Source organism: Trematomus bernacchii, unplaced genomic scaffold, assembly GCF_902827165.1.
Source record: "Trematomus bernacchii unplaced genomic scaffold, fTreBer1.1, whole genome shotgun sequence".
NCBI lineage: Eukaryota > Metazoa > Chordata > Actinopteri > Perciformes > Nototheniidae > Trematomus > Trematomus bernacchii.
In genome coordinates, this window is record NW_022987727.1 from 12989614 (window position 1) to 13015458 (window position 25845).

At 40.6% G+C, this 25845-nt stretch overlaps 2 protein-coding genes across 2 annotated transcripts; one reads left to right on the forward strand and one right to left on the reverse strand.

Moving 5' to 3' along the window:
* Window positions 1-81: 81 nt before the first annotated feature.
* Window positions 82-4774, forward strand: zgpat (zinc finger, CCCH-type with G patch domain). Its single transcript, XM_034145192.1, has 7 exons — window positions 82-234; window positions 705-1366; window positions 1745-1878; window positions 2100-2267; window positions 2432-2554; window positions 3523-3946; window positions 4258-4774. Exons 2-7 carry the CDS (start codon window positions 762-764, stop codon window positions 4394-4396), a joined length of 1593 nt encoding a protein of 530 aa, XP_034001083.1. The 5' UTR covers window positions 82-234; window positions 705-761; the 3' UTR covers window positions 4397-4774.
* Window positions 4775-15118: 10344 nt separating this feature from the next.
* LOC117494009 (neuronal acetylcholine receptor subunit alpha-2-like) lies at window positions 15119-25560 on the reverse strand. The gene is made up of 6 exons (XM_034144629.1): window positions 25295-25560; window positions 22250-22401; window positions 20583-20627; window positions 20392-20501; window positions 16893-18315; window positions 15119-16026 (listed from the first exon to the last, which is right to left on the reverse strand). Exons 1-6 carry the CDS (start codon window positions 25377-25379, stop codon window positions 15901-15903), a joined length of 1941 nt encoding a protein of 646 aa, XP_034000520.1. The 5' UTR covers window positions 25380-25560; the 3' UTR covers window positions 15119-15900.
* Between the last annotated feature and the right edge of the window lie 285 nt (window positions 25561-25845).

The following is a 25845-nucleotide window of genomic DNA, read 5'->3' on the forward strand; positions in this document are numbered from 1 at the left end:
GTTAGCTGTCGAAAACCTCCACCATCTAAAGCCAATTTTATTTTGAAAGGAACTGATATAATTCATTCTCGTCTGCTAGCTTGCTACAGGACCGGTCCATGTTGTCACTGTGCTGATCCATTATGTGAATTCAGCTAATGGTTTTCTTCTTTTCCTAACATAGCACGTTGTTTTCATGGCTGTGACGTTTTCCGTCTTTGCAGTGGATGTCAGACAGCTAGTCTAAATACAAAGGTGTCTACTGTTATTATGCTCAGTTGTACGTTAGCTTAAAAACGGCTAATATTTAGCTAACACTACCTCTAAAATTAACCATGGTTTGCTATTAAACGTTAACGTTCTGTTAAATTGTTTTGCAATGGTACCTAATTAGATATACGGGGGATTTATGAATCTTACGGAAAACATGCCCTAACATACCGCTAGTGTATGAAGCAGGACTAGTTTTGTATTTACCTTTTAATACAGTAAATCATATAATGTTAGTTTAGTGGTAACGTAACTGTATTCCTTTGACTTCAGTTATCTTGTCATTGACTGTGGCCTTCCCACTCAGTCTGTCAATGTCCTTGGACCATGTTATTAATAGATAGTCACTAAAATACGCATTACAGGAAATGATTGAATTCTCATGTGATCTACTCATTCTGCTTTTATCTCTTAACTTATCTCTACTTTAAATCTATCATCTTATTTTTCCTCAGTGGTCTTGGAGGCTTCATGCTGTCCATTCCTGTCCCTGTCCTGTGCCAAGTGTCAGCATGGATGAAGGAACCCTGGAGGCAGCCATCAGTGCCTATGGTGCCCAGCTGCAGCAGGTGGAGACCGCCCTGTCAGCTGGCCTGGACCCTTCCCAGCAGTCGGACCTGCTAAAACTGAAAGACGACCTCAGTCAGCTGATAGAGCTCACCGAGTCCAGCCTGGTGTCTGTCAAAAAGAGTAAGCTTCTGGCCAGCCTGGAGGACATCTATGGATTTCAGGCGAACACCTCAACGGCAGCAGCTGGCACAAACGGAGCACACAGCAGTTTGAACGATGAGTTTGCTGCTTTTTACACTGAACTCGGGGGGTCGTCAGGTAGTAGCTCTGACACTAGAGAGAAGGACAATGAGGAGGAAGGTGGGGTAGAGTATGGTGAGGATGAGGAGGAAGAAGAAGAAGATGCACTCAATGGCACCAAAGTAAGAGCACCGTACCGGACATCATGGGGGACATTGGAGTATCACAATGCCATGGTGGTGGGGGCAGAACCAGCAGATGGAGAAGAGGCACAAGTTAGAGTTTTCTACGTCTACCCCACCCAGAAGTCTATGAAACCCTGTCCATATTACCTGGAGGACAAATGTCGCTTCCCGGATACTTGCAGGTAAAGTTCCAATGTTTTTACACTTAGACCTGCAAGGGGTTGTTTTATTGTCAGTATTTGCCTGCCTCCTTTGTAATAACAGATATCCTCCAGCAAGTGTCACCCATTGTCCACATAATGCAGGCTGACCATAGCTACAGAAATCAGTCAAAAACTCTGAGAAATGTTCCTTCTTTTGCTACTTTTATTAAAAATTGAGTTGTCACCCTATTGATCTGCTTGTTATGTGGTGACCCATGACTGTCTAAATGACTGTCTAGTATTTTTTTTTCCCATTTCACAAATGGGAAAACATTAATATGGATTCTATTACAGTTTGAGCTCCAACAAGCACTGAAAAATCAGCTTTATCTAATTTCTGTCTTCTGCTTCTTGAAGGTTTTCCCACGGTGAAGTGGTGTATGTGTCGGAGCTCAGAGAGTTCCTTGAGTTCGACCTGAGCAATCTTGAAGCAGGCTCGTCCTGCTTGGCTCGACATGAGGACGGCCTCTGGTACCCTGCCAAAATCAAAGGTATTGTGATGACAGGGCCAGGTTTTGATCATGAATTTCAAAGCAAACTCACAGTTTGGGCAGTAAGTGTCCACTATACTGTGATATACTGAATGTAAAGTGTCCAATAGATACATTTCCTTGACAATCATCAGTTATCTGAATATCATTTACAAAAGGTAATAAAATAAGTTAGTTTAAAACTTTTTCTGACTAAACTTTTCTGTTTTCTCTCACTGTAGAATTGGACAGTGGTTTCTTCACTGTGAAGTTTGACTCGGTGCTGCTGAAAGATGTTGTGGTGGAGGCCGACTGCATCATCCCTCCTTTGAGAGAGGACGACCTGCCCTCCTCCTCTGACTCTGACGACAGTGGAGATGAAGATGAAGATGATGTGGTTTTTGCAAAAGGTGTCTATGGTTATGAGTTGCTATACCTGTCAATCAAAGCCATAACTAGTCTCAGAAACCTTTTAAAAGCTGGTAATGCAATGTATGTGGAAGTAAAGTTTTGAATTTGAGTGAAAGTTGTGTAACTAACCATTTCTTCTTGGTTTTCACTTGTTACCCAATAGTTATGGACTCCGCTGTAGATCCCACAGAAATGTTAAGAAGTGCAGATTTCGGTGGCTGGGAGGCCCACACCAGAGGCATCGGATCCAAGCTCATGCTCAAAATGGGTTATGAATATGGGAAAGGTAAGTCTAAGTGCACATGAATCACATTTCAGTTTCTAAAGTGGTAACGTCCTGTTCTGATCGTGGCACTTATTTATTGATTTATTTTCTTTCTTTTTTTAGCAAGATAAGTCATTTACTGCATTACTCTCCATGCAAATGTCTCACCAGCATTAAAGGAAGGTCATAACAAGTTTAAGAAACATTAGTTTATATCTTCTTTGCAACGTGCATGTGCCTTAGTTGCGTTGTCATCTTACAGAAAGAAGGTACGGGTAAGAACCCGGCCAGATTTTGCATGTTTCCCCCAAGGTTTCCTCCTTCCCTAAACACATGCATGCTAGATTGACTTAATCCGTCCTTGACAAAGCATTGGCTTTAGGATTTAAGTTGGTCCCTACGCTCTGCACTGTGCTGCACTTCAATATTTAGGAAGGGTTAAATGCGGAGGAACAATTTGGCTGAGCGCCCAGGCAACAAAACCTCAGTGGGATAGGTGCTGTATAAAATAAATAATCAATATCATTGCAAAAGAAGGAGTACCTCACATAAGCCAGGACATCCTTATAATGAGGTTACTAATAATTAATATAGATAGGTATTGAAGTTTGATTGAAAGGGGGTCTTGCAAAAAACTCAAATCAATGGGTCACAAAAGATACAATAAAAAAATGGTTGATTTGATTTTAGTAACTAGATTGGTAGTAGGAGACCTTCAGCACGGCTACTGACACATTCAAATGCCTCGGGGCGTCCCATTTCAAGAGTTAAAAAGTAGTTCTTATGACTTTGGTGTGTTCATGAGCTTTTACTATGTGAAAGAGGTGCTGGAGCCAGGCAGTATGAGAATACATTTATTGGACATTGAAGCAAGTAACCATGTCCCACTAGAAGCACAAATTAGGGGTCCTGAAAATGAGCATAATATGTCCTCTTTAACATGTCAAATTTGCAGAAAAGTGTAACGTGTGTCCCTTGTGTTCTCTCAGGCTTAGGAAAGACGCAGGATGGTCGACTAGAGCCAGTCATGGCAGTCGTCGTGCCTAAAGGGAAGCCTCTGGACGAGTGTCCCGAGCTCACCCCGAGACGACCCCGCATGAAGTCTGCCAAAGATGGCAAGGGGACAGGCCGCCCGAAGAGGAAGCCTCGACGCAGAAGGCCACGGGGGGGCGCCACTGGGGGGCGCAAAAACGTCTTTGACTTTCTCAACAACAAGCTAGGAGGCAAGAGTATTGGTCCTGCTGAGGGGGGGGCTGCTGCTGCTGGGGTAGCGATCGGGGTGGAGGCTTACAGGGGGGGGAAAAGCATAAAGAGGACTCTGAATGTAAAGGTGTTCCAGGCTGCTGAGAGGGTGTCCCAGACTGAGAGGGAGATCCAGAAACTGACGCAGACCCTCAAGAGACAGACGGGAAGGTCAGTACGGATCAGTTGTTCATTTATTATATGTCTAATCTGACTTCTGTGAAGGCTGGGAGCTGAACCAAGAGCCAAAACAATCATAGATACAGAAATGCACGGCTATAATTTATTCTGGGATATGAGCACACTACAGGCTACAGAGCTCCTGTCAAGATGGCCCGTGGGAGTTGTGAGGAAATGTAAATAAGCTGCAATGTTCCGAGGCTAGAAACTCATTTCCGTTGCCGGCTCATTCTGGAAAGTGCAGCTAAAACCAACCAGTGTCTTCCCACTTGCTAATCTATTTGTTGTTTGTGTGTGCAAAGGGATGCCTCCAGAGTGAAGCAGCTGGAAGAGAAGCTGTCAGAGGCCCGCCGGCTGCTGGCCCAGCAGAAAGCCCAAGAGCTGTCCGTCCAGGGCGAGCACAGGAAGTCTGACACACACAAGAAGATGACAGAGTTTTGAAACTCAGTTCTTCTCAAAGACTCAAAGAGGGTAACTGGAAGCACGGCCTGCCTGAAATGAACTTTTTTCCCCCGCCTGTTGTCAGTTTTTTGCTCCAGACATTTCTTTTAACATTATTTCTCACCGGCATCATGGATTCAAGCTGGCAGCCATTTTATGCAGAATGCAGCATTTACTAATGATCAATTCTGCTTCTCATTTTATTTTGAAGCACAGAGCGGTTTATTTTGTTCGATCGGTTGGTTTAAAATTGTACAGTTCACACTTATGTTACAAACCTCATTTTGTTTGTGATGAGCATTATGTCTCAGTGTATTTTGTGTCCGTCTATTTCTTTTTACCAACCTTATCATAAAAACCCTGTTTGAAGAAACTACAGTGCATTGTTCTTTCTTTTTTAGCTACACGCTGTTACACAGCTGAGACTGAAGTGAAAATAAGTTTTTCTCTACCACAGAATACTAAATGTGTTCTTTTGCTATACTTTGCTGGCCAGGGGCTGCTTCGATGTTTAGTGCAGTATACCTTGACGTGGTTTTCTGACTGACTTTTAAATTACATCCTCTGGAGTTTGGAGACCTTTAACAGTTTTGAAGTGAAGCCCCTCTATTCGCCCCCGCTTCTTACCAGCTCGTACGCAGCGTCTTTGAAGCTATGACCGTAACCTCTGTTAAATAATGAATTTGGGGAGCAGCTTGTCTGCTCGTACATCGGCCATTGTCTGTAGGCGGTGGGTGGGTAGGGACAGCGTCTACCTTGCTTCCCTTCATTCTCAAGTAAAAGGTTAGGTAAGTCTTGTTGTTAGGTAGCTGAAAATGAGGTCTTCATCCTTTTTATAGGCCATTTCCAACTTTGAATGTGATAGAAATAGTTTTAAAAAACAACACAAAACTAGTATATTTGCTGCATATATGAAACTTGTTTTTATTAAATGTTTTAAGTATAGGTTCTATATAAATACTATTGATGTAAACATTAACAGAGGCCAAAATTCACTACTTTGCCTTTTAATTAGCTGTAAGATATTCCATAAGGTTTGATGTCAAAAATATATACTGTATAGTTATAAAGTTAAGGTTAATGTGCTGATAAAGTCGAGTAAAAGTGGGATTTGTCAGGAAGGAGAGCCCTCAAGCCAATCCACATAGAAAGTATGTGAATGATACGTTTTTGAATACACATTTGTATTGTATGTCTATAGAAAGGGGGTCCAGGCTTAACAGACAGGTGGAGGTGATGACTTCTGCTAGTGGAATTTGGAATATTGCAGAAAATCAGTCCGTCAAAGACATTATTTTTGATAGTTACACATTTTGTTCAGCAGGACAACCTTAACATATTAATGCCACTTTTATAATAGCTAGTGTGACTGCAACTGCCAGAAGAATAACGCTAACGTTAGGCTGTAAAAAACTAAATGGCGGTTACATGACTTCATATCACCATTGCTAAGCTAAAGGTGGCTAATGTCCAGCGTGAAGACGTTTGGCGTTCTTATTTAGCCACTTGTTAGAAACCACTTTCTACCACACCTAACAACTTCAGACATTCACCAGTGGGGAATTTACTGAGTTTGAACAATTTGTGAACAATTTTGTGTTAACTACCAGACCTTTTATTCGGGAATCTAACCAATATCAATACAAAAGGAAGCCTGAAAATGCTAAAGTGCTAACTCATTTCCAGGTTAAGGACTTATTCCTGAACCATTCTATTACAGGGACACTCTTCTTGTCATTATTTCCTATGGAGACCCAATTGTTTTTTTTTAAGGCTTCAAGTACATTTGGCGTGTTTAATGTCCAGCTAAACTTAATCTGCATAGACAGAGGTTTAAACATCCTGCTGTATGTGTTTGAACTTTATAGCCACATGTAGCCTACTGTACTTTGATTGATCAAGGATCCCAGTCTGTCTATTTCACTACAGGGAGATTTCACTCACTTGCTACGGCGGGCGCTGCTCACATCTTGCTTCCAATGGGGACGGTGTAGTTTGACAGCAAGGAAACATGACTAGGGGGTGACATTACTTTTCTGATGAGTTGAGTATCTTGATGTCGATGGCATCAGCTGGAAGGAACGCCTGGCTGTAGCACACGAAAAATGAACTCCCTTGACATTATTATGATGAAACTGCCACTCAGATTTATTAACTTATTTAATTAAGTTGCCAGAAAGCAGTTCCAGATGGTCGCAGCCCACTTTAACCTGTGGTTACAGTCCCCCAATGCAATGACAGTGCAAAACGCTGAATGCAAGAAACCAAACTATAAACTTGATGATTAGCATAATATGTCTCCTATAAATAAATATGCTGAAGTAGTCAATGAAAGACAGCTATAAAACGTGTGACCATCAGCAAGTCACAGCGGGAGTGTTGTCCCTAAGGGGAAATAAACAGTAAATATCTCATGGTAAAGTGATAAGCAGGGATGTACAGTGCCCTTTGTAAGCCCTCCCTAAAGTCTCTGGATGGACTCTTGCGGGGCAGAGGGCAGCCGCACACTCGGCCCCCTTGGGGAAACCCTGCACACACTCTGATCCGTTGAGTGGCAGCACTTTTAGATTGCTAGTGACTGGAGGGATCATATGAAAATTGCTGATCGTTGGGGGAAAATTGTAAAATACAGTGTGTGAGTTGATTTAATGGGATCCCGTGAGGGTCTGTGCTTCACACTTTACCACATTTATGAGCCCCGGGTCCTTGAGGGAATCCGCTGCACAGCCAGCAGCAGATTCACTGTGTGTGATGTGTGTCTGGGTGTTTTGGCCATATGTATGCTCTGCACACTCCTGCAGACGTCTGTCTTGTGTATGGATTCAGACTGGCCTATTAGGGGAGTTTTCGCTGCTAATCGGCACATATCACAGCCTGGATTACGCGATTAAGGAGATGTGATGGGGAAATTGATTGGAAGGCTACCTTGACAGATGTTTTACATAGGAATTCACGTTAAGGTGTCCATCTGAGGCTGCTAGGCTACAGAGGACCACCTATGAATGCATAGAGTACAATTATCTTTTTAGTGTTTTTTTACCTGGCTCTGTGAGGCACTGTTTTGCAGTTTGACATGGATCCCATTTTCGAAATACTAAAACAAGTTGTAGTATTCATTGTTTTGTATCTTACACAACTACCACAACATGTTATATGCTAGCAATGGTTTCAGGAAGTTTTTTTAATTAGCTTTAGCATCAGCCTTTAAGCATTTTTATCATCTAGCCATCATGTGTACTCTCAGGACCCTTTTACAGGGCTTGTATTTTAATAGTGAACATATCCACATTCATACCTAAAATAAATACAATTGCACATACAGTATCTACAGTATACATACAGGCGGGTATCTCCTAACAGTTTATCAGGAAGCCACCAGCAGCATTACCATTGGGTTCATCATGTGCCAAGGTTTATTAATTTGTCTCCTTGTCTAAATGAATTATCAAAGCCCTGGTATATGTATCTGCAAGACAATCACTTAATTGAAATTTGCATTGAAGGTCAATTTTTCATCAAGGTAAATGTAATAAGATGACATTTAGTTGTAATTAATAACATTGTGTACCTTAATGGAGCCCTGCCATCTGACGTACACATTTGTAATTTGCACAAGTATTTAATACTGAAATTATGGATATTAAATCCCTGCTGAAAAGGCACGCCTTATGATTTAAATTAGCTCGTCGTTTCATGAAGACCATCCTCATTTCATCGTAGGATTCAATATACAGCGGTATTGTGCTTCCATAGGAAACTCGAAGGACAAATGGAAATGAATATCCGTTCATATATGAATGCATACAAACACTAAGTTAACTTGTCGTTTTTATGAAGCTGAGCTTTTTCTTCATTTGGAGTTGCAGGAATGTGCTAATTTGTATTTCAGACTTTCATCCAGCCTTTCTGGATCACTGCTGGAATCAATGAATAAATACACAGCACTGCCTCCATTTCACCTTGTTTAAAGTGCTGTCTTTCCATATTGTGCTTAATTGCAATTTTCTCCTGTCTGTGTTTTACATTAATGATCAATGGGTGGTTCTCTGCTGAGTCAGTGGAAATACAATCGTTTGTTGGCTGAGGTCAACTTTCAGGTCATCACTACGGGCATTCAGGTGTAACGTTACATGCTTTTAAATCTAATTGGAGGTTTCACAGAGGCAGAGCAGCAGAAGGCAGATATCTGGGAACAGAATTAAAGTGGAGAGGAGTTGATAACTTGCTGATAACCGTAGTTTAATAATAAAATGATAACAATTTGTTTTTGGTGGATACAATAACAATTCAGAAAAGCTACATGTGATTGGATGCTTGTTTTTTTAAGAAATACATGCACATACTTAAAAACACCTACTGTAAGCATAATTTATAAAATCTATTTGTTTAAGTCAATTGTGGAATTAAAATACATTTAAATGTACCAAACTAAAAGTAAAAACTAAGTCATTTGAAATGTACTTTCAGTAAACAGCACTGACATTTTTTTTTTAAAGGGAAACATCTACATCACACCACATAGTAGATTTCTTTTAGCATTACAGAAATGTTTGAACAATATGTCAAATTAAATGCTCTTCCCAAATAATAATAAAATAGACAGAAAACTTTTATTTTTTGAGAGCCATTAAATGTCTGCTATAGAGAAATAACAGATCGCAGAATGTCCAAATTGACCAATCAGAATTGAGTATTCAACAGAGCTGTGTAGTAATTATAAAATAAACTCCGGTGTGAAAACATAGGCCTATATGAAAGCAATGAGAGACTGTACAGTCATACACACCCTGTTGCCTAGTCAACTCAGTGATTGTTGGCAGTGTCATCTGTCGAGAAGGTTCAGTGAGTTTGATTTACTCACCTGTCTGAATGTCATTTTGAGAAACTTGAGCACCGAAAAGTCCTCCCGAGTCTGCTCGACTTCCCTGCTGGTTCATTGTCGAAGGATAATATAACCGTAAACTGTTTATAACTAGTCTACTAACACTCTCTGTTTTACGAAGCCCAGGAGTTTCCAGAGGGATAACAAATATTAATTTTGCAAACAAAATGTATGGTATGGCCTAAATGTAAGTACTTCATACCCATGTTTTGTGCACACCAAATGTGTACAAAGCGCTACTATACCAGATCAGCCTTTTTTCCCAAATGAAGTACAGTGCACCTGCTTAACCTGTTAAGCCCCAAAGCCCCCGTCGGCGGGTCTTTTTTTTTCACAAATTAATTTTTTTTTCACAAATTAATTTTTTTTTTTTTTATTTCTTTGGCTGGAATGAATACCTATGGTGATAATTCAATGTAATACATCATTTTTATAGTCTGGTACCTGAAAAAGGTCAAATGACACTGATGGAACCAGATGTACCCAAATGTGCCGAAAGCTTATTCCGCCTGGAACTTTTTTTGCTAAACCTCTCTAAAAAGGTCAAATTTAACTTGTTTTGCCTCAATCTTGATACAGGGTACTTATTATATGTTATAGTTTGGATTCCTAAAGGTTTTAGTCTACCATCCCATCATTCAAGGGTGGTTTTCACTATAAGTAATGTTTTTTCTTTAGGCGGAGGTAAGAATTTACCTTTTTTTACTATGTTCCATCTGAATTTACTCTGACTAAGAAAAATCTAGATTGATTCTGACACTTCTACATCCAACTCACAGATGTAACCTTGCTTTGATAAAATAAATTATTCATATAACCCTTTTAGAAGTGAAGTTGTAGTCATTTGTTTTGGGCATGTCATTTTCGAGCCTGAAACCTGAAAAACAGGCTCGGGGCTTAACAGGTTAAGTATTGGTATTATTATGATGCAAGGGTTACACAGGTTGCTAGCTCATGAAGATGTAAATTATCCTGGAAAGAGATAACCAGTTGTGGAAATACTTCATCATCTACATAACTATATAATCCCCAAGCTCTCAATGTCTTCGCTAATTACCTTTTATCAACAATAATCCATTGCAGAGCTAATGTTGTCAACATGTCTCGTTAACTCGTCCACGGCTAATGTAAAGCTTAATTAAAAAGCTTCTATTTATAGCCAACTAAAACTAAAGACATGTGCCTTAAGCAAGTGGTGGATGGAATCAAAACATAATAATAATAATGCATTTATTTTATATAGGCGCCTTTCAAGGCTCTCAAGGTCGCCGTACAGACACATAAAAAACAAGATACACAATACATAACACCAGCATAAGAGACATAAACAAGACAATGCAGTATATAAATCAATCAAATAAATAAAACAGAGGATGTGTGATGGATAATGATCAGGGTGGATATGTGAGTGTGAAGAGATATGTTTTGAGGCGTGATTTGAAAATGGGGAGAGAGTCAGTGTTGCGGATGTCAGGTGGGAGGGAGTTCCAGAGGCGGGGTGCAGAGCGGCTGAAAGCTCTAGACCCCATGGTGGTTAAACGGAAGGGGGGTGCAGTGAGGTGGAGGGAAGCAGAAGACCTGAGTGTGCGGATGGGTGTGTTGATGTGCAGGAGGTCGGAGAGGTACAGAGGAGTGAGGTTATGAATGGCCTTAAAGGTGAGGAGCAGAATCTTAAAAACGATACAGGATTTGACGGGGAGCCAGTGAAGTTGCTGAAGAACAGGAGTGATGTGGTTAATGGAGGGGGTTCTGGTGATGATGCGGGTGGCAGAGTTCTGGACCAGTTGAAGTCTGTGGATGGATTTGAGAGGGAGACCAAAGAGAAGGGAGTTGCAGTAGTCAATGCTGGAAGTTACCAGGGTGTGAACAAGAATGGCGGTGCTCTTAGGGTTAAGGGACGGGCGGAGGCGGTTGATGTTGCGTAGATGGAAATAGGCAGACCAAGTGATATGACTGATATGAGATTTGAATGAAAGTGTGCTGTCGAGGATGACACCCAGACTCTTAACCTGAGGGGAGGGGGAGACTGAAGAGTCGTCTATTGTAATTGAGAAACTGTCAGGTTTGGTTAGGGTGGATTTTGTGCCAATGAGGAGAACCTCGGTTTAATTGTCGTTAAGTTTGAGAAAGTTAGAGGAAAACCAGGATTTGATGTCCTGTGTTACAAGCTGGCTCTGCTTGTAACAAAAGGACAACAGTTCCACACAGGAGTTGCCCAAAACAATCATTTATTTATCCCAACGCAGTGGTTACAACCAACAATAAAACACACAGAGGAGCGGTGGCCTGGTGCACCGAGCAGGGCAGCCGAGAGAGAGCGAGAGCCTGTTCTGCAGCCCTCTTAAATAGTGGAACCAGGTGCCACAGGTGGGTCTCATCACTGCTGATTACAAGGAAAACCCAGGTTACAACAGCACCACATGGTGGACAACCACAGGGTTGTCACACCTGTAAGCAGTCAGAGAGGGAGGATGGTGGTTGGTTTGGAGGACAAGTAGAGCTGGGTGTCATCCGCGTAGCAATGAAAGTGGATGTTGTGTTTACAGAAGATATGGCCAAGAGGAAGTAGATAGATGATAAAAAGAAGAGGCCCCAGGACAGAGCCCTGGGGAACACCGGTCGTGACTGGAAGTGGCTGTGATTTGAAGTTTTTGAGTTGGATGAACTGAGTGCGGCCAGAGAGATATGATTTAAACCAGAGGAGGGGTGTGTCAGTGATTCCGATGGAGGTCAGTCTGTCAATGAGGATGCTGTGGGAAATGGTGTCAAAAGCTGCACTAAGATCAAGGAGGATGAGGATTGTTAATAGTCCGGAGTCAGCTGCCATAAGGAGGTCGTTAGTGATTTTCACCAGTGCTGTTTCTGTGCTGTGATGAAACCAGATTGAAATTGTTCGTAGAGGTTATTGTCAGACAAGTGGGTATGGATCTGGGATGCAACAGTTTTTTCCAGGATTTTTTAGAGAAATGGTAGGTTAGATATGGGACGGTAATTATTAAAATTGTTGGGGTCTTACCAGGTTTCTTCAGTATGGGCGTGATGGCGGCTGATTTGAAAAGTGAGGGAACAAGACCAGAGGTGAGGGAGGAGTGTATGATGGCAGTTATAAGGGAGGACAATGAAGGTAGACAGGCTTTTACCAGGGGGTTAGGAAGAGGGTCTAACTGACAGGTAGATGGCTTGGATTTACTGATGAGGTCAGATATTACAACAGCAGAGGGAAGTGTGAAACTTGTAAGAGAATGAGAGAGAGGGTCGGTGAAAACAGGGAGAGATATACTGCAGGTGGTGTTAGGAGTTAGTTGCTGGTGAATGTTTTCTATTCTGTCATTAAAAAATGACATGAGGGAGTTACAGTAGGCATTTGAATACTGATGAGGTGGTCCGGTGGTCGTAGTATGTTCTTCACTGTAGAGAACAGGGCCCTTGTGTTCCCTTCGCCAGAGCTGATGAGAACTGCGTAATAGGATGATTTGGCTGTAGAGAGAATGTCCTTGTAGTGGAGAATGTGGTTATTGTACATTTCTTTGTGTACAACAAGTCCAGTTTTTTTGCAGAGACGTTCTAATCGACGGCCTTTTGTTTTAAGTTGGCGTAGTTCAGGTGTAAACCAAGGAGTAGAATGGGTGAAGGAAACAGACTGGGTTTTTAAAGGAGCCAGGGTATTGAGCAGATTATGAAGGTTGTTATTGTAATGAAAAACCAGTTCATCAGGCGGGGATGAACAATTTATGCTGGGGAGGTTGTCAATGCTACTGGAGAGTGTAGTTGAATTAATATCCTTGATGTTGCGGAAGGAAATAACACGTGACAGATTTGTTTTGGACAATGTTAAGTTGACAGTAAAGGATATTAATGAGTGATCAGAAATTGGAAGATCAGTTGCAGTACAGTTAAGAGGAGTGACACCAGAACAGCAGATCAAGTCCAGAATATGTCCTTTGGAATGAGTCGGAAAATCTATATGTTGCTGCAATCCAAAACTGTCCAGGCAAGATGTGAAGTCCTTTGTGAGAGCATTGTTGACAGTATCCATATGTATATTAAAATCTCCCAGCATTATTATGTTAGGTGAGGGTGAGCAGAGATGTGTGAGGAAAGCAGCAAATTCATTTATGAAATTGTTGGGAAAACATGGGAACACTTTAATTAAATGTAGGTAACGAATGAGTGTATATCTTGTGACCACGGTTAGTCAATCATTAGTTCAGTATTCATATATGTTTTTCTCTCTATGGCCACTCCTAGTCTCAGTACTGCTTCAATGTGCACCTAAAATAAAATAAGGATTTGCAGTCAGGACGGTGGGGATTATTTCCAAGAACAGCACCTTACTGAAGGAAAAGGTTCCCCACTGTTGGAGGATCCACTATTAGCACTTTAGCATTTTGCCAGGTCCATGGGTGGCATGTGGTGGGAGGGGTAATTTTGGTCACAGAGTGTGGCTGTTGGGTTGTGCATTGTTTTTTTTAACCATGCAGACATACAATAATGCTATGCTAATAACTATATCACTAACAGTTGTGAAGTCATTTTTGTTTTGCAATCCATGACTTGACGTGATTTGAAAAAAAAGCTTTACGTTGCAAGGTCTCAAAGTGTGTGCCTGATTTGTGTTTTTGTCAACTTGAATTTAGTTAATTTGCCACTTTTGGAATGAGCTAACCACACCGTAATCTTGAAAGCAGTTTATCAAGCTCAACTTGGCCTTTACCCAAAGAATAATCTACAAGAGATATTTACTCCTAACACTTGCATGACTGAAACTGAAGCAGAATACGAAAGTATCTTTACCCGACTGCTGATCAATTCTTAAATTGACCATCATAGCGTTACACTGGAAAATCGTAAATAAATATGTAGCTAACCTATTTTGACAGTAAGATGGACTAAATAACATTGAAAAACTAAAATGTAGTCAGTATTCTGATAGCAATCTAGTATATTGCATCAATAGAGGCAGACTATAAATCGGTGGTTGACCAAATATACAAATGATTGGAAAACATGAATAATATATTGTTGTCTTCATCCTTGAGATCAAATAAACTGATCCCATATTATATGCATGCATAATTCAGCTAGCTTGTTGAAAACTCATGAACGTGCACACAGAGAACGGCCAAAGTGTGCACTGCTACCTCCTGCAAAATCACGCCTATCTGGACTTTGTTAAAGTACCTGAAGTAAATGTGTTTCTTGCACCCCTGTACCTGTTTTTCTCCCCACTATATGCAGCCCATTATCCTCTGCCAAGTTGTTTTCTTGCAGTAGAATTCATCTTTGCTTCATAGTTGTAACCGTTTTGTGCAGAATCAATGGTCTTATCATAAGTTAGCAGATATTGAAAAGATTAATTAAGCAAAGCAGCATAAGTCAGGCACTATCTAAGTTAACACAATGTGATGCTATAAAAAAAAGACCTATTCAATTATGAAATCTCTTAAAAATCAGCCTCATGTATAATAATTGCATACTTTTTTCTGTATGCCACATTTTTTACGTTGAAATATGTAATAAATTGGTGATAATTAACTTTTCCCCAAAAACGTATTTGCCCCCTGGCATCGCTTCAGAAAAGTTTCTCTTTTGTTATAAATATTCAATAGTGTCTTCATCAGCCTTTTTACTCTTGCCACCGCCTGAAACCTCCAACTCATTGGCGCTTCAATGACTGCTTCTTCATGTTCAGCACTTTTAAAGCCATTTGATTTCCTGTCAGATCTGATTCCATTGTACAAGGTATAAAATACACTGTAGGGGCTGGTTATCTTCAATCAAGATAATAAATACAAATATCTCCCAAAATAATGTGGCAGTTATTTATTGATATTCACCACTCCTGCTTTACTCATTTATCAAGCAATAGAAGTAGGAAATAGGTGGCCGGGGTTGAGGCGAGGAAGGTTAATTTGCATGACTGGAGAGAGTGACTTTAATTCCCTTGCTGTTAACACCAAAGTGCTGCGGTTGGTGACAAAAGGAATATTGAATAGATGCGTTTAATTTAACTGCTGGGATTAGAAAATCAGAGAGCTTCATGTGGGTTTAGCTAAACTGTGACCACTGCAAAAAAAGCGTCACACCTGAACACACACACATTTTTCAAAGATTATTCACCAAATGCTGCCAAATCAGGCAGCTCTGAAATGTATATATTTTATGAATATTGTCAGGGTACTATATCATTGAAAGTAGGAATGTTATTGTAGATTCAAACCAAACCTTATACAGTTTTATAAACATCTTACGTTCTCAGAAAATAAAATATTTTTCCTGAGTCTTTGATTTTTCTGCAGTTGTAAATGGTTCAATCTCTATTCTTTTCTCTTTTATTTTTATGGTGACAGCATGAGCTATACTGCTCAATGTCAAAATGGAGTGGTGTGAAAGGATATTTTTCACTGTTGGCCTTTTGCCCTCATAAAGAATTGATATGCCCCGCTGGAATCGATGGAATTTATTTCAACTCGGTTCTCCGTGAGTAACCTTTTGATAACCCGGGCAAGACCGAGAAGTAGGGCTAGTAGTTCTTCTGAAAAAATGAAAAGGTTAATGATAAACCATTCTTTTTTTTATACAAGACAGTCAGTGTTTGTTGCCTCTCTTTCCTTCAATGCTTCTAGATCATTCCAGCCAGCCAAGGAGGAAGGAAGAGTCCAACAGATCCCAGTATACACACCAGGACAAACATCCAGAGGAATATCCTGTCAATGACCATGGCCACATACTTCCAGTCCTCTTTCACCTAGCAGAGGAAAGAGACACAGCAGAGAGGGGACATTTCAAGTTCCACACCACACAATCTCTCTATTTTTTTTTTCTTCCAGATGTCAGTTTTCACCCTTGATTGATTTCTCTCGAATGACAGATTTTTTCATTATGAGGCACCTATCGCCTAAATGTCAGTCAATTTTGGCTCGTCTCCTGATGAAAAATTCAAGGTAAAATTCAAGTGGTCCCATTGTTCCAAAGACGGGGGTTCTCTGGCTAGATAAAGACAGTGCATTGTAGTGCTAACAATGGCTGGTGTCACTGAATACAATACCTTTTTTATTTAAAGTTTGGTATGATTGGTATGACTTTTCCCCCATTTACATAAACAACCTTCAATCTTCTCAAGAGACTCAACAATGAACACTGAATCAGAACTGTATGGACAAAAGCCTTTTGCTGCTTCCTTATCAAAATCTATTTGAACTGATAAACATTTCAAATAAATAAAGATGAGTAATGTAACTATTTACATTTTCATCACCAGAGAACTGTAGTATTAACAACCAGCTCTTAATTTTCTGATGAACACTGGCTCAGGGAAATTCTCAATTATGTTATGCAAGTTAGTTTTGTAACAACTTGCAAACTTGAAGATTGTGCTCGTATTTAATTTCTATACGATTGCGGATATAATATATATAATAATATCCTCTTTTTTCCCACCAAATCTCTGGTGACAGCCCTAATGCATTTGCTCAGGAGATTGCACTTTCTATAAATAGCTACAAATAGTGTGTATATTTTTTTGAAATATAAGCATTACATTAACATTTAGAAACCTTTACATGTTTAACAAGATTTTACATGATTACTTAAATGAAGATGATTTCAACTCACTGAAAAATCTTCATCCTCTGCCCTGAGATGATCAGCGACGTACTGAACTCCCTCTATGGCCCGCTGCATGGCTGGGGAAATGCTCAGACCCAGGGTCTGTTGGGTACACACGTGTTTAATGGCCTCCACTCTGAGGGGTTCTGTTGGTTGATCTGTGACAGGCTGTTTCTTCACCCAGCCTGCGATTCCCATGATTCCTGGCCCTTCATCGTGCAGACAGCAGTACTGGAAGCTGCTGGAGCGACACCGATGGCCAGCTTTCTGAGGAAGCTCCTTCTGTTGGTCAGACATCTGCTCTGCGCTGTGGGAACGACCATTTGGGGCCATTGTGTGTATTTCTTCCCTGAGTGGGCACATTGGTAAAGTAAGGGGTAAGGACATATGGGAAGAAGACGAGGCGGCAGAGTTGAGAACCCGTAGGGGTTGTTTCTCAGAGAGAACCGAATACTGTCCAGATCCAGGGCGGGAGAAAAGGTTGGCCTTCATTGGGTGATCATTCCCGTTGTGGTTCTCAAGAGGGGAAGAGGGTGGGGAGGGTGAGCACACATGGATGCTTGGACTGTCGGATGGAGTCTTTGGAAGGGTATCGTTTACCTGGCTCATCTGTCTGAACCCCGTCTCTAACCCTGTCCAATAGGCCAGAGAGTTGCCCGTCGCAGATATAGTGGTCGGACGGTGCATCATCTCGATGAGCTTCTTGCAGTTCTGCTTGGCGGTGCCAGGCGGACGCTTCATGAAGAGGACTCGAGGCACCATGTCCAAGAATACTCTCCGCACCCAATGAGGCATGCTGTGGGTTTGTGGGGACCGGTGATGAACGTTTAACACAAAGACAGTAATTACGATGGAAAGCGTGACAAAGACCATGGTGAACAGAAGGTATTCCCCAATTAATGGAATCACCAGCGATGTGGACGGTATAATCTCTGTGATCAGCAGGAGGAATACAGTTAGGGACAGTAAGACGGAGATACACAAGGTGATCTTCTCTCCGCATTGCGATGGCAAATAAAACACCAGCACAGTCAAACAGGAGATAAGAAGACAGGGGATGATGAGGTTAATGGTGTAGAACAACGGAAGCCTCCGGATGATGAAGTAGTAAGTGATGTCCGCGTAGATCTCAATGCAGCACTCGTACTTTTTGGTGTTGTACTTGCCCACTGCGTTGATAATGACCCACTCCCCGCTTTCCCAGTAGTCCATCTGATCCACATCGCTGGCCATGCTGATCAGATCGATCTTGGAGCGGTCGTAGGTCCACGACCCAAACTTCATCTTGCAGCTTTGCTGGTCAAATGGGAAAAATGTGACGTCTATGCTGCACGAAGACTTGTAAATGGCCGGTGGCATCCACTTTATCCGACCGTCATGGAACAGGTGGGCCTTTGTGAGGTGAGTTACCGCAAAGTCGCCATCAGCGCTGCACATAAGAGGGGAGGAAAGTGGGAAATCTTTTAAAATAAATCTTTATTAAGAGTTGCTTTTATTAAAATGTTATTCCTGGCCAAGTTCTTCAAGCTATACATTTCAGAGGACTTAAATCTTAACTCAAGTGGACCGTGAATCTTAAATAAAAATGTTCTTGTTTGCAAACACACGTCAAGCTTGTTTTAAGTAGATGGTGAACACACAACTTAGAACAATTATAGTCCTAAAGAAAAATTCCGTAAATACTTAATTCGAGCTTGACTTTAAGTAACTACTAGCTAAATGTTTATTTTTTATTTGAATAATTAACATAAGAAATAATGAAACCTTCTGTGCAAAGCATATAAATAGCAAAGTTTTATAGACCTGATGTTTAAAAAAATGATGGCAGAACATAAAAGGAGACTAAAGTACTATGATTTTGTACATAAATGTACATGTCTGAACATAGGATGTGCAGTGCTGTGCAATTTACAATACAAGGAAAAAAAGAAATTTGGCACAATAAATTGTTTTTGGTGCCAAAGATAAAATACTGGAAGCAGGGGATGTCATATCTGAAGACGGTCATGGGGACAGCTGCCCCATCCTGCTCTCTGCTCTCCCGCCTCTGTAGTCTGATCCATCTTTGTTAGAACCCTCTCATTACACACCTGAGGCTCACCCATTACTTCTCGCTCAGCTCATCTTCTAACCTAGTCATCTGTCCACATTGTTGCCAATATCTTTAGCACAACGAGATTAGTTCGGCCTGTATGTGTTTTAGACATATGCCTGCCCAGCCTCCTGGGTTCTTTCTTGTCGCCAAATGTAAAATTGTGTTTTTGTTTTTTTTAAACGACCACTTAAGGGCCAATGTAGTCTCACAAAGTAATGCAATAAAGTGTATTCAGTTATATTGCTGTATTTATAGTCTCAAGGCCTAAATTCAGGACTACACCAACATCAGCATTTTACCAACAAAACAATATATCAGATATAAGAAAATAGTTGACTTTGTCAATCTTTAGTCTATATCTTCAGTAGGATTTGAAATCAGACATCTATAACTCCTTCCGAACATTTAGTTTCTCATGTCTAAGAAAGCTGAACAATTCGTAAATTGCAAAAGGTTAAAGAAAATGTGTTTGTTAAAGAGGCCCTATTATGCTTTTTGGGGTTTTCCTTTCCTGTAGTCTGTCATATACATGTAGGTTTGTGTGCATGTAAATGGTCTGCAAAGGCTAACATCCCAAAGTTCTCTCCAGAGGGAGTTAATCTCCCACACTCCCCCCCCTGCCTGAAACGCCTCCATTGGAATCCTTTGTTTACTTTCGTAACATAGTGACATCACTATGCAACATTTGCGATTTTATAGGCGTGGTTATAAGTGGTTCACCGATGACAACAGAGCCGTGCAGCTTATCAATCAGAGCAGACTGGGCTCTGGTTTCTGAATGAGGGTGAAAAGAGGTGCTGCAGACCAATAAAGAGCTTTTTGAACATTAAAGCATCTAAACATGTCACAGATAAAGCACAAAATACAAATATTAACCTGAAAATCAGCATAATATTTCCTCTCATTTTGTTTGTCATCCTCTTATATGAAAAAATTGCAAATATGATATTATATGAAATGCGCTTACGATGACGTTGCAATGCCATAACTGAGCCTTAGATCATATTTGTAAAACGATGTGAATATAATGATACAGTTTTTCATATCCGTTGATCTGTGGAGTGAAATAAATACAGGTCTACCTGAGGCACGAACATGGATGCTTTTAATCTGAGGCCCTTTGAAAACCATCCAAATTACATTTCATAGTCTAATTCTTAGCCTAATGTAATGCTTTGTGCGATGTTTCGAGCGTAGTTTGTAACCACATCCATTAAGGCTGACCTTGTCCACATTTATTCTGGCTAAACAACATTGGCAAAGGACACAGTTTGGCACCGCAACAAAATCTTCACGTCTTCCATCTGTTGGAACTAAATCATCAAAATGCAAACATTTGTTGCTATATATTACCAGTAATAGATACCAGAATCCTCTTTACATAAAAACGAGCTATTGACACGTCCTTACTTGTTGTAGAGGACAATGTCTGGCCTCCAGATGATTTCTGAGGGAATCCGGATGGAGGTGACGTTTTCGTATTCCTCCGGGTTCCAGCGTAGTTTGTAATCATCCCATTCCTGTTCGAAAATATTCTTATAATTTACTGTAGGTTTCTATTTGAATCTTTAGCATGCGTTTTATCTTTCAATATGACATACTTGCTTGACCCAGACATTTGTGGTCATCATCTGGTTCTTCTCATCCTAAAAAGGAAGAGAACATTATTTTGGCATTCATCTTCTTTCAAATTGGAATTGTATGTCTGGACTTCATCATCACATAGGTCTTTGAACATATTGATCTTTCTATAGCACAAATCAGCAACACGGCCACTGGGAAAAAACACATTCTGCAGCCCTTTGTGCACAAACGCCCTCACTGCACTGTGTCTGTTGCTTTGCTGCAACTTCTGGCATCTCCAGCTTTTTCCCAGCAACATCTAACACACAGCAGTCAGTGTGAACCCACTGTTGGAGAAGACAACTTCACCAAGAGCTGACTCTGTCAGGCATGTGGATTATGTTCTATCAACTAATTGTGTGTCAAAACGTATAGAATCATTGCCAAAGCCTGCAGGCTGCACATATTAAATCTTGAAGCTGCACCAGGCATTTTTGCATGGCTCACGGCAGTTTAAAGTGTTTAAAACAGTTTTTACCTAAGTCAACAGAAACCCTTTACCATAATAATGTCTGTAATGCAGCGATAAGACAAGAATGAATGAAGATGTTTTTTTGTTTAGACCAACGGTGGCTGGATTCGAATATTTACTGCCAGTGTTAGCATACTTGACAACTGAATTTAATTTGGGAAAATAATTCAATCTCTGTATCTTCTGTTGTGGTTTTCATATCCGCTGATAAGCGATCTGTATTTAGATTTATCTCTCTTAGCTTTGAGCCGGTTGCCATTATGAATCATAATGAATACAAAACATGAGACAGATAGAGTACAATTGAAATGTATCGTTTACTCAGCTGCAATGCACCAACATCATGACATTCATAACACTAAATCCAATTTTATAAGGCCACACAGCTTCTGAAGTGATATTTGCAGGTACGTTTACATGTTTTATATATGCTGCATTTGATGAGTTTATTAGCTATTCACCTTGCAAACCGGCATTAACAGTGCACCTTTTTGTATGAATGTTTGGTGGCTCGTTCCACAAGCTGAGGTGCGAGACAAGATGTGTGTTTATGTTTGTGAGTTGGATTATAAGGAGACTTTAGCAGGAAAGCTAATATCAGAGGTCTTTGGCTCTGGTGTTGTGTGACAGCCTTCTGTCTGCTTTCTAAAGAAATGAAAAAGGAACCAATGCAAAACCAATCAGCCAAGTTGCAGTTAACATCCATGTCCAAATTGTAATCATAAGGTATTTGTATGTAATTTTCATAATCAGCAATTAAATTCATAAGTTGTGGCAAAAAATGTGTTTTGCTGCGAAATGAATCTTGACATTTGACCGCCAAATTCAGGTCGGATCATTCAAATCAGTTCATCCTTGAGTCCAACTGGACGTTCGTGCCAAATATAAAGACATTTCCTCAAGGCTTTCACAAGAATGGGTCGGACAGACGGACATACAACCCAAAAACATAATGCCTCCGGCCATGGCTGTTTCAGCATTAACATTTCATTTTCAAAATGTTTGTTCCTGATTTTTTCCTCAGAGAAAACCACAAGACAATATTTAAACAGAGCAGATATGAATGCTAATAAGTAAAAGAAGGAAACTTTTTTAATATCAGTTGGACCTTAAAACTGGTATCCGGTGTTTCACTATTGGTAGCACTTAACAATGCCGTGTGGTTTTACTCACCACGTCGATAAGCTGGGCGATGGACAGTCCAAAGTGGACGAGCACTGCGTCAGTTGTGTTTTTCACAGGCCGGGACAGCTTATTGTAACTTGCAAACAAATCATGGAGAAGTCGCTCCTCGCCTTGAGCCCAAGGTCCAACTTGGGAAAAAGCTAAGGGGAGAGAAGAAGAGATTAAACCCACAAGGAAAGCTCTGTGGCCTCTTCTTTAGCCCTAATGTGCCATTTCATACCTTTGCTTAAGACTGAATGTAATTGTACATGCATCAGATAACATTGTTCCTCCTTTGTGCCCAATCATGACAGGGCCTATAGACTTTTTTTGCACATTTAGACTTAACCCTTAATTTCAAATGCATAACATTAATACTGGATATATTTTCAAGCATGTACAATACATTTGTCTATAATGGATTTAGCTGATCCTTGCCACCGCCAAGAATTCACTGGACAGAGTGTAATCTGAAAGGAGGGTGACCTCTATTATACAGGTGGCGTATGGTTACAGGAGACCGTATCTGAGAGATGAGGGGGGGGGGGGTGCGGGAGATGCGAGCAGAGCAGGAAGCATGAATGCGAGTCTGAGGACATCCGTTGCGTCTCTGAACAGACGTGCTGATGGAGGGATCTGTCCAGACGTCTCACTAGCCCCCCCCCTCTCTTACTCTCCTCTGCCATGGAGCAACTCAACCCCCCCACACTGAGGATGACCTAACAAGGTCTGGGAACAATTCAGGAGATGAGGAGCGTCCCTAAACTAGCATAGCACAGTGTCCTTTGTATTCTGATCTTTTGTTTCATATTCAATAAGGCATTTTTTCCATTTTGGACATTGTGCTTTTGTGAAGGTAATTCAATAGCAAAGTAAATTCATCAAAGGCTGGGATTTGATTTCACCAGCCTCACTGAAAGTTCATTATGCCAGGCATATTTCTATGTCCTTCTTCTGTGGAGAGCGCTGTATTGTATATATTGCATATATCTATAGTCATGCTAATGCAAGGAAGAGTCTTGATTCATCTATGCATCTACCTATGTTCGTCAGAGGTGGTCTGTTGTTCCATTTGTGTTCCTAAATCAGGGACAGCGGTGTTGTTGTCATGCTGTCGGACTTCCTCTCGGGTTCTCCTATGCTATCAATCAAAGCTGATGGACTGTCCTTCAGTTGCCTGAAAACTGGCATCCTCTGTTTCTAAAGGCTTGGGATCAATATCTTATTAAACGGATACATTTTCCTTTCTTTACGTGTCGAGCCGCTCAACAACCTTGAAACGTCACTGGGTTTTTCAGATGAAAAAAAACAGACAGGGGTATCTTTGTTTCATCACATCAGCCCCAGAGTGATATCTGTTGAATGCCACTGATATTCAATAAAACGGGGACGCTTCAGTAGATTCTAAAGCAGCGTGGCAACTAATGGGTTTAGGTGAGGGGAGCTCGCAGGGTCTCGTGACTTTGACAGCTTGCGGGTCAGAGCGGTGATGTGTGCAGGAGAAGGCAGGTAAGTGTTGGATGAGTTTACTTCTGGACAATGTGCTCTACAGGACACTATGAATAGGTCTGGTACCGACTGTGATGTACCGGTCACTCAGACAGCTGGGATGTTCAGGTTTCTCCATTCTGTCATATCATGACTCAACTTTATTTTTTCTATTTCAGTGAGAACATCCAGATTGTTTACTCTAAACGATTACTTTCCCTTGGATGCTTCTCTATGGTATCTGTTCTGAAGTTTATTAATGCATATGATGAACAAAAAAGGAAACTAATAATGTTAGTCATCAGAAAAAAGTCTTGTTGAAAAAGCAAATATCCTTCTCCAGTTAGGTGTAATTTCTGAAATGTTCACACCAAAGACAAGCCATTACATTGTCAGATCTGCCAGTTCTGTCCTCATTAGATAAATGTTCTCTAGTTGGCCACATTTTGGAGTTGAAGCAAATATCACTGAACAGACAAATATCGTTACCAAGTCACTAAGCAACCGTTTCTAACTCCTTGTCCAATCAAAACAGCAACGTTTTTGTGAATTGAAGGTTGTGTGGCCTTTCAGAAATAATAAATCAAGGTTTTGTAATGCAACACTGGGACTGGAGCAGATAAATTGTGCATGATCATTGGAATCGAGAGGGTGGTGGGCTGAACCTTACATTTAATTGTATTTAAAGAAATGAAATCCTCCAATTCCTTGTTTATATTTTCTTTAGACTTTATTTTCTTACGAAAAACAACATTATCTCCTAAAAACGTTCCTCGACAACTAAACTGCACTCTCAAATACTTTTTTCTGGAAACAAATGTTCTCCTGGATTACCGTTCAAATCATTTAATTAACAGTGTAATTGAGACAAAGAGCGAGCAAGACAAAACAACACAACTACTCAGTTATGTTTAGGTAACAAAACTGGTACTTTAAGGTTGGTTAGAGATCATGATTTGACTTATAATAAGCATGTTCGTTGCATTATTGAACTGACTGATTTTAATTGAAATAACTGCACATTTTTTGTTTCATTTGAAGGACTCGAAGCAGCGGTCTGCCGGAAAAGCTCCATTGTTCTGTTTACCCATCCCTCTATCAATACTGACTAGATTATGAAAAGTAACGAGAGAAAATAAATGTATCTTCTAATGTGACTGATTGACATTAAAGGACATTGATGAAATGTCTGTGTTGTAACAGACATTTTCTGAAACAAGGCTGCAAAGTAAATATTCATGGCATAAACACATTTCAAAGAAATTCAGGAAATAAAACCACAATTATCCATGTATCAAATATTGCGATAAATAAATGTTTACTTGAAAAACCAAAGTAAAACTTGATTTATTTTATTGCAGGGTCTGATTATTATATTTTTGACACTTTAAAATACTACTATCCTACTAAAATGCTGTACAAATCAGATTTATTATTTAATAAAGAACATTTTTTCAAGTAAAAAAAATATATATATAAAGCACCCCCTCCCCAAAATAATCGTCACATAGTCCCTTAGGTTGTTAGAGACAAGTGGAAAAACTGTCAGAGGATTCAAATATTTACCTTCTGAAGGAAGAATGAGGAAAAGTACGCTCAAACATTTGTATAAATCCATACTGAACTCCCTCCAACTTCTGCTGGATGTCATTCCCGATGGTGGGTCATCAGTCCGTCAGGAGGTTCAGATCAGGGTAAACAGCCAGATGGTGGGGTCATGTCTCAGCTGAGGGCCTGGTGCTCCACCTCGCTCCATTCCTCCATCTCTTCAGTGTGCCGAGCGAAGGACCACGGAGCTGTAGTTCCCCAGATCCAACACTTAAAAGTCCCTCCTCGTTCCACAGGAATCCTTCATCCAAGTGTGGCTTCTCCCTCTCTTCTCCACCCTCCCAGTCTACACCACTCCCTCCCTCGCCTCTCATCTCTCCGCCTCCTCACCTCATCTCCCTTTCTCTCTCTCTCTCTCTCTCTCTCTCTCTCTCTAACACACATACACACACCTCATTTCTCTCTTTGGATTTCCCTCCCACTTATTTGCTTTTCTCCTTGTTCGAGTTTTCTATCTCTCCTTCACTTTTTTCCCCATGAACTTTCTTATGTGCAAGGGAAAAAAAGAG

Coding starts and splice junctions, on each gene's coding strand:
- LOC117494009 (XM_034144629.1), bottom strand. CDS start 25,379: ATGACATCCAGCAGAAGTTGGAGGGAGTTCAGTATGGATTTATACAAA. Junction 20,502..20,582: donor CAAATGTCTGGGTCAAGCAA/GTATGTCATATT, acceptor ATTTTCGAACAG/GAATGGGATGATTACAAACT. Junction 16,027..16,892: donor CAGAGGATGAAGATTTTTCA/GTGAGTTGAAAT, acceptor TTCCTCTGCTAG/GTGAAAGAGGACTGGAAGTA.
- zgpat (XM_034145192.1), top strand. CDS start 762: ATGGATGAAGGAACCCTGGAGGCAGCCATCAGTGCCTATGGTGCCCAG. Junction 1,367..1,744: donor CGCTTCCCGGATACTTGCAG/GTAAAGTTCCAA, acceptor TGCTTCTTGAAG/GTTTTCCCACGGTGAAGTGG. Junction 1,879..2,099: donor GTACCCTGCCAAAATCAAAG/GTATTGTGATGA, acceptor CTCTCACTGTAG/AATTGGACAGTGGTTTCTTC.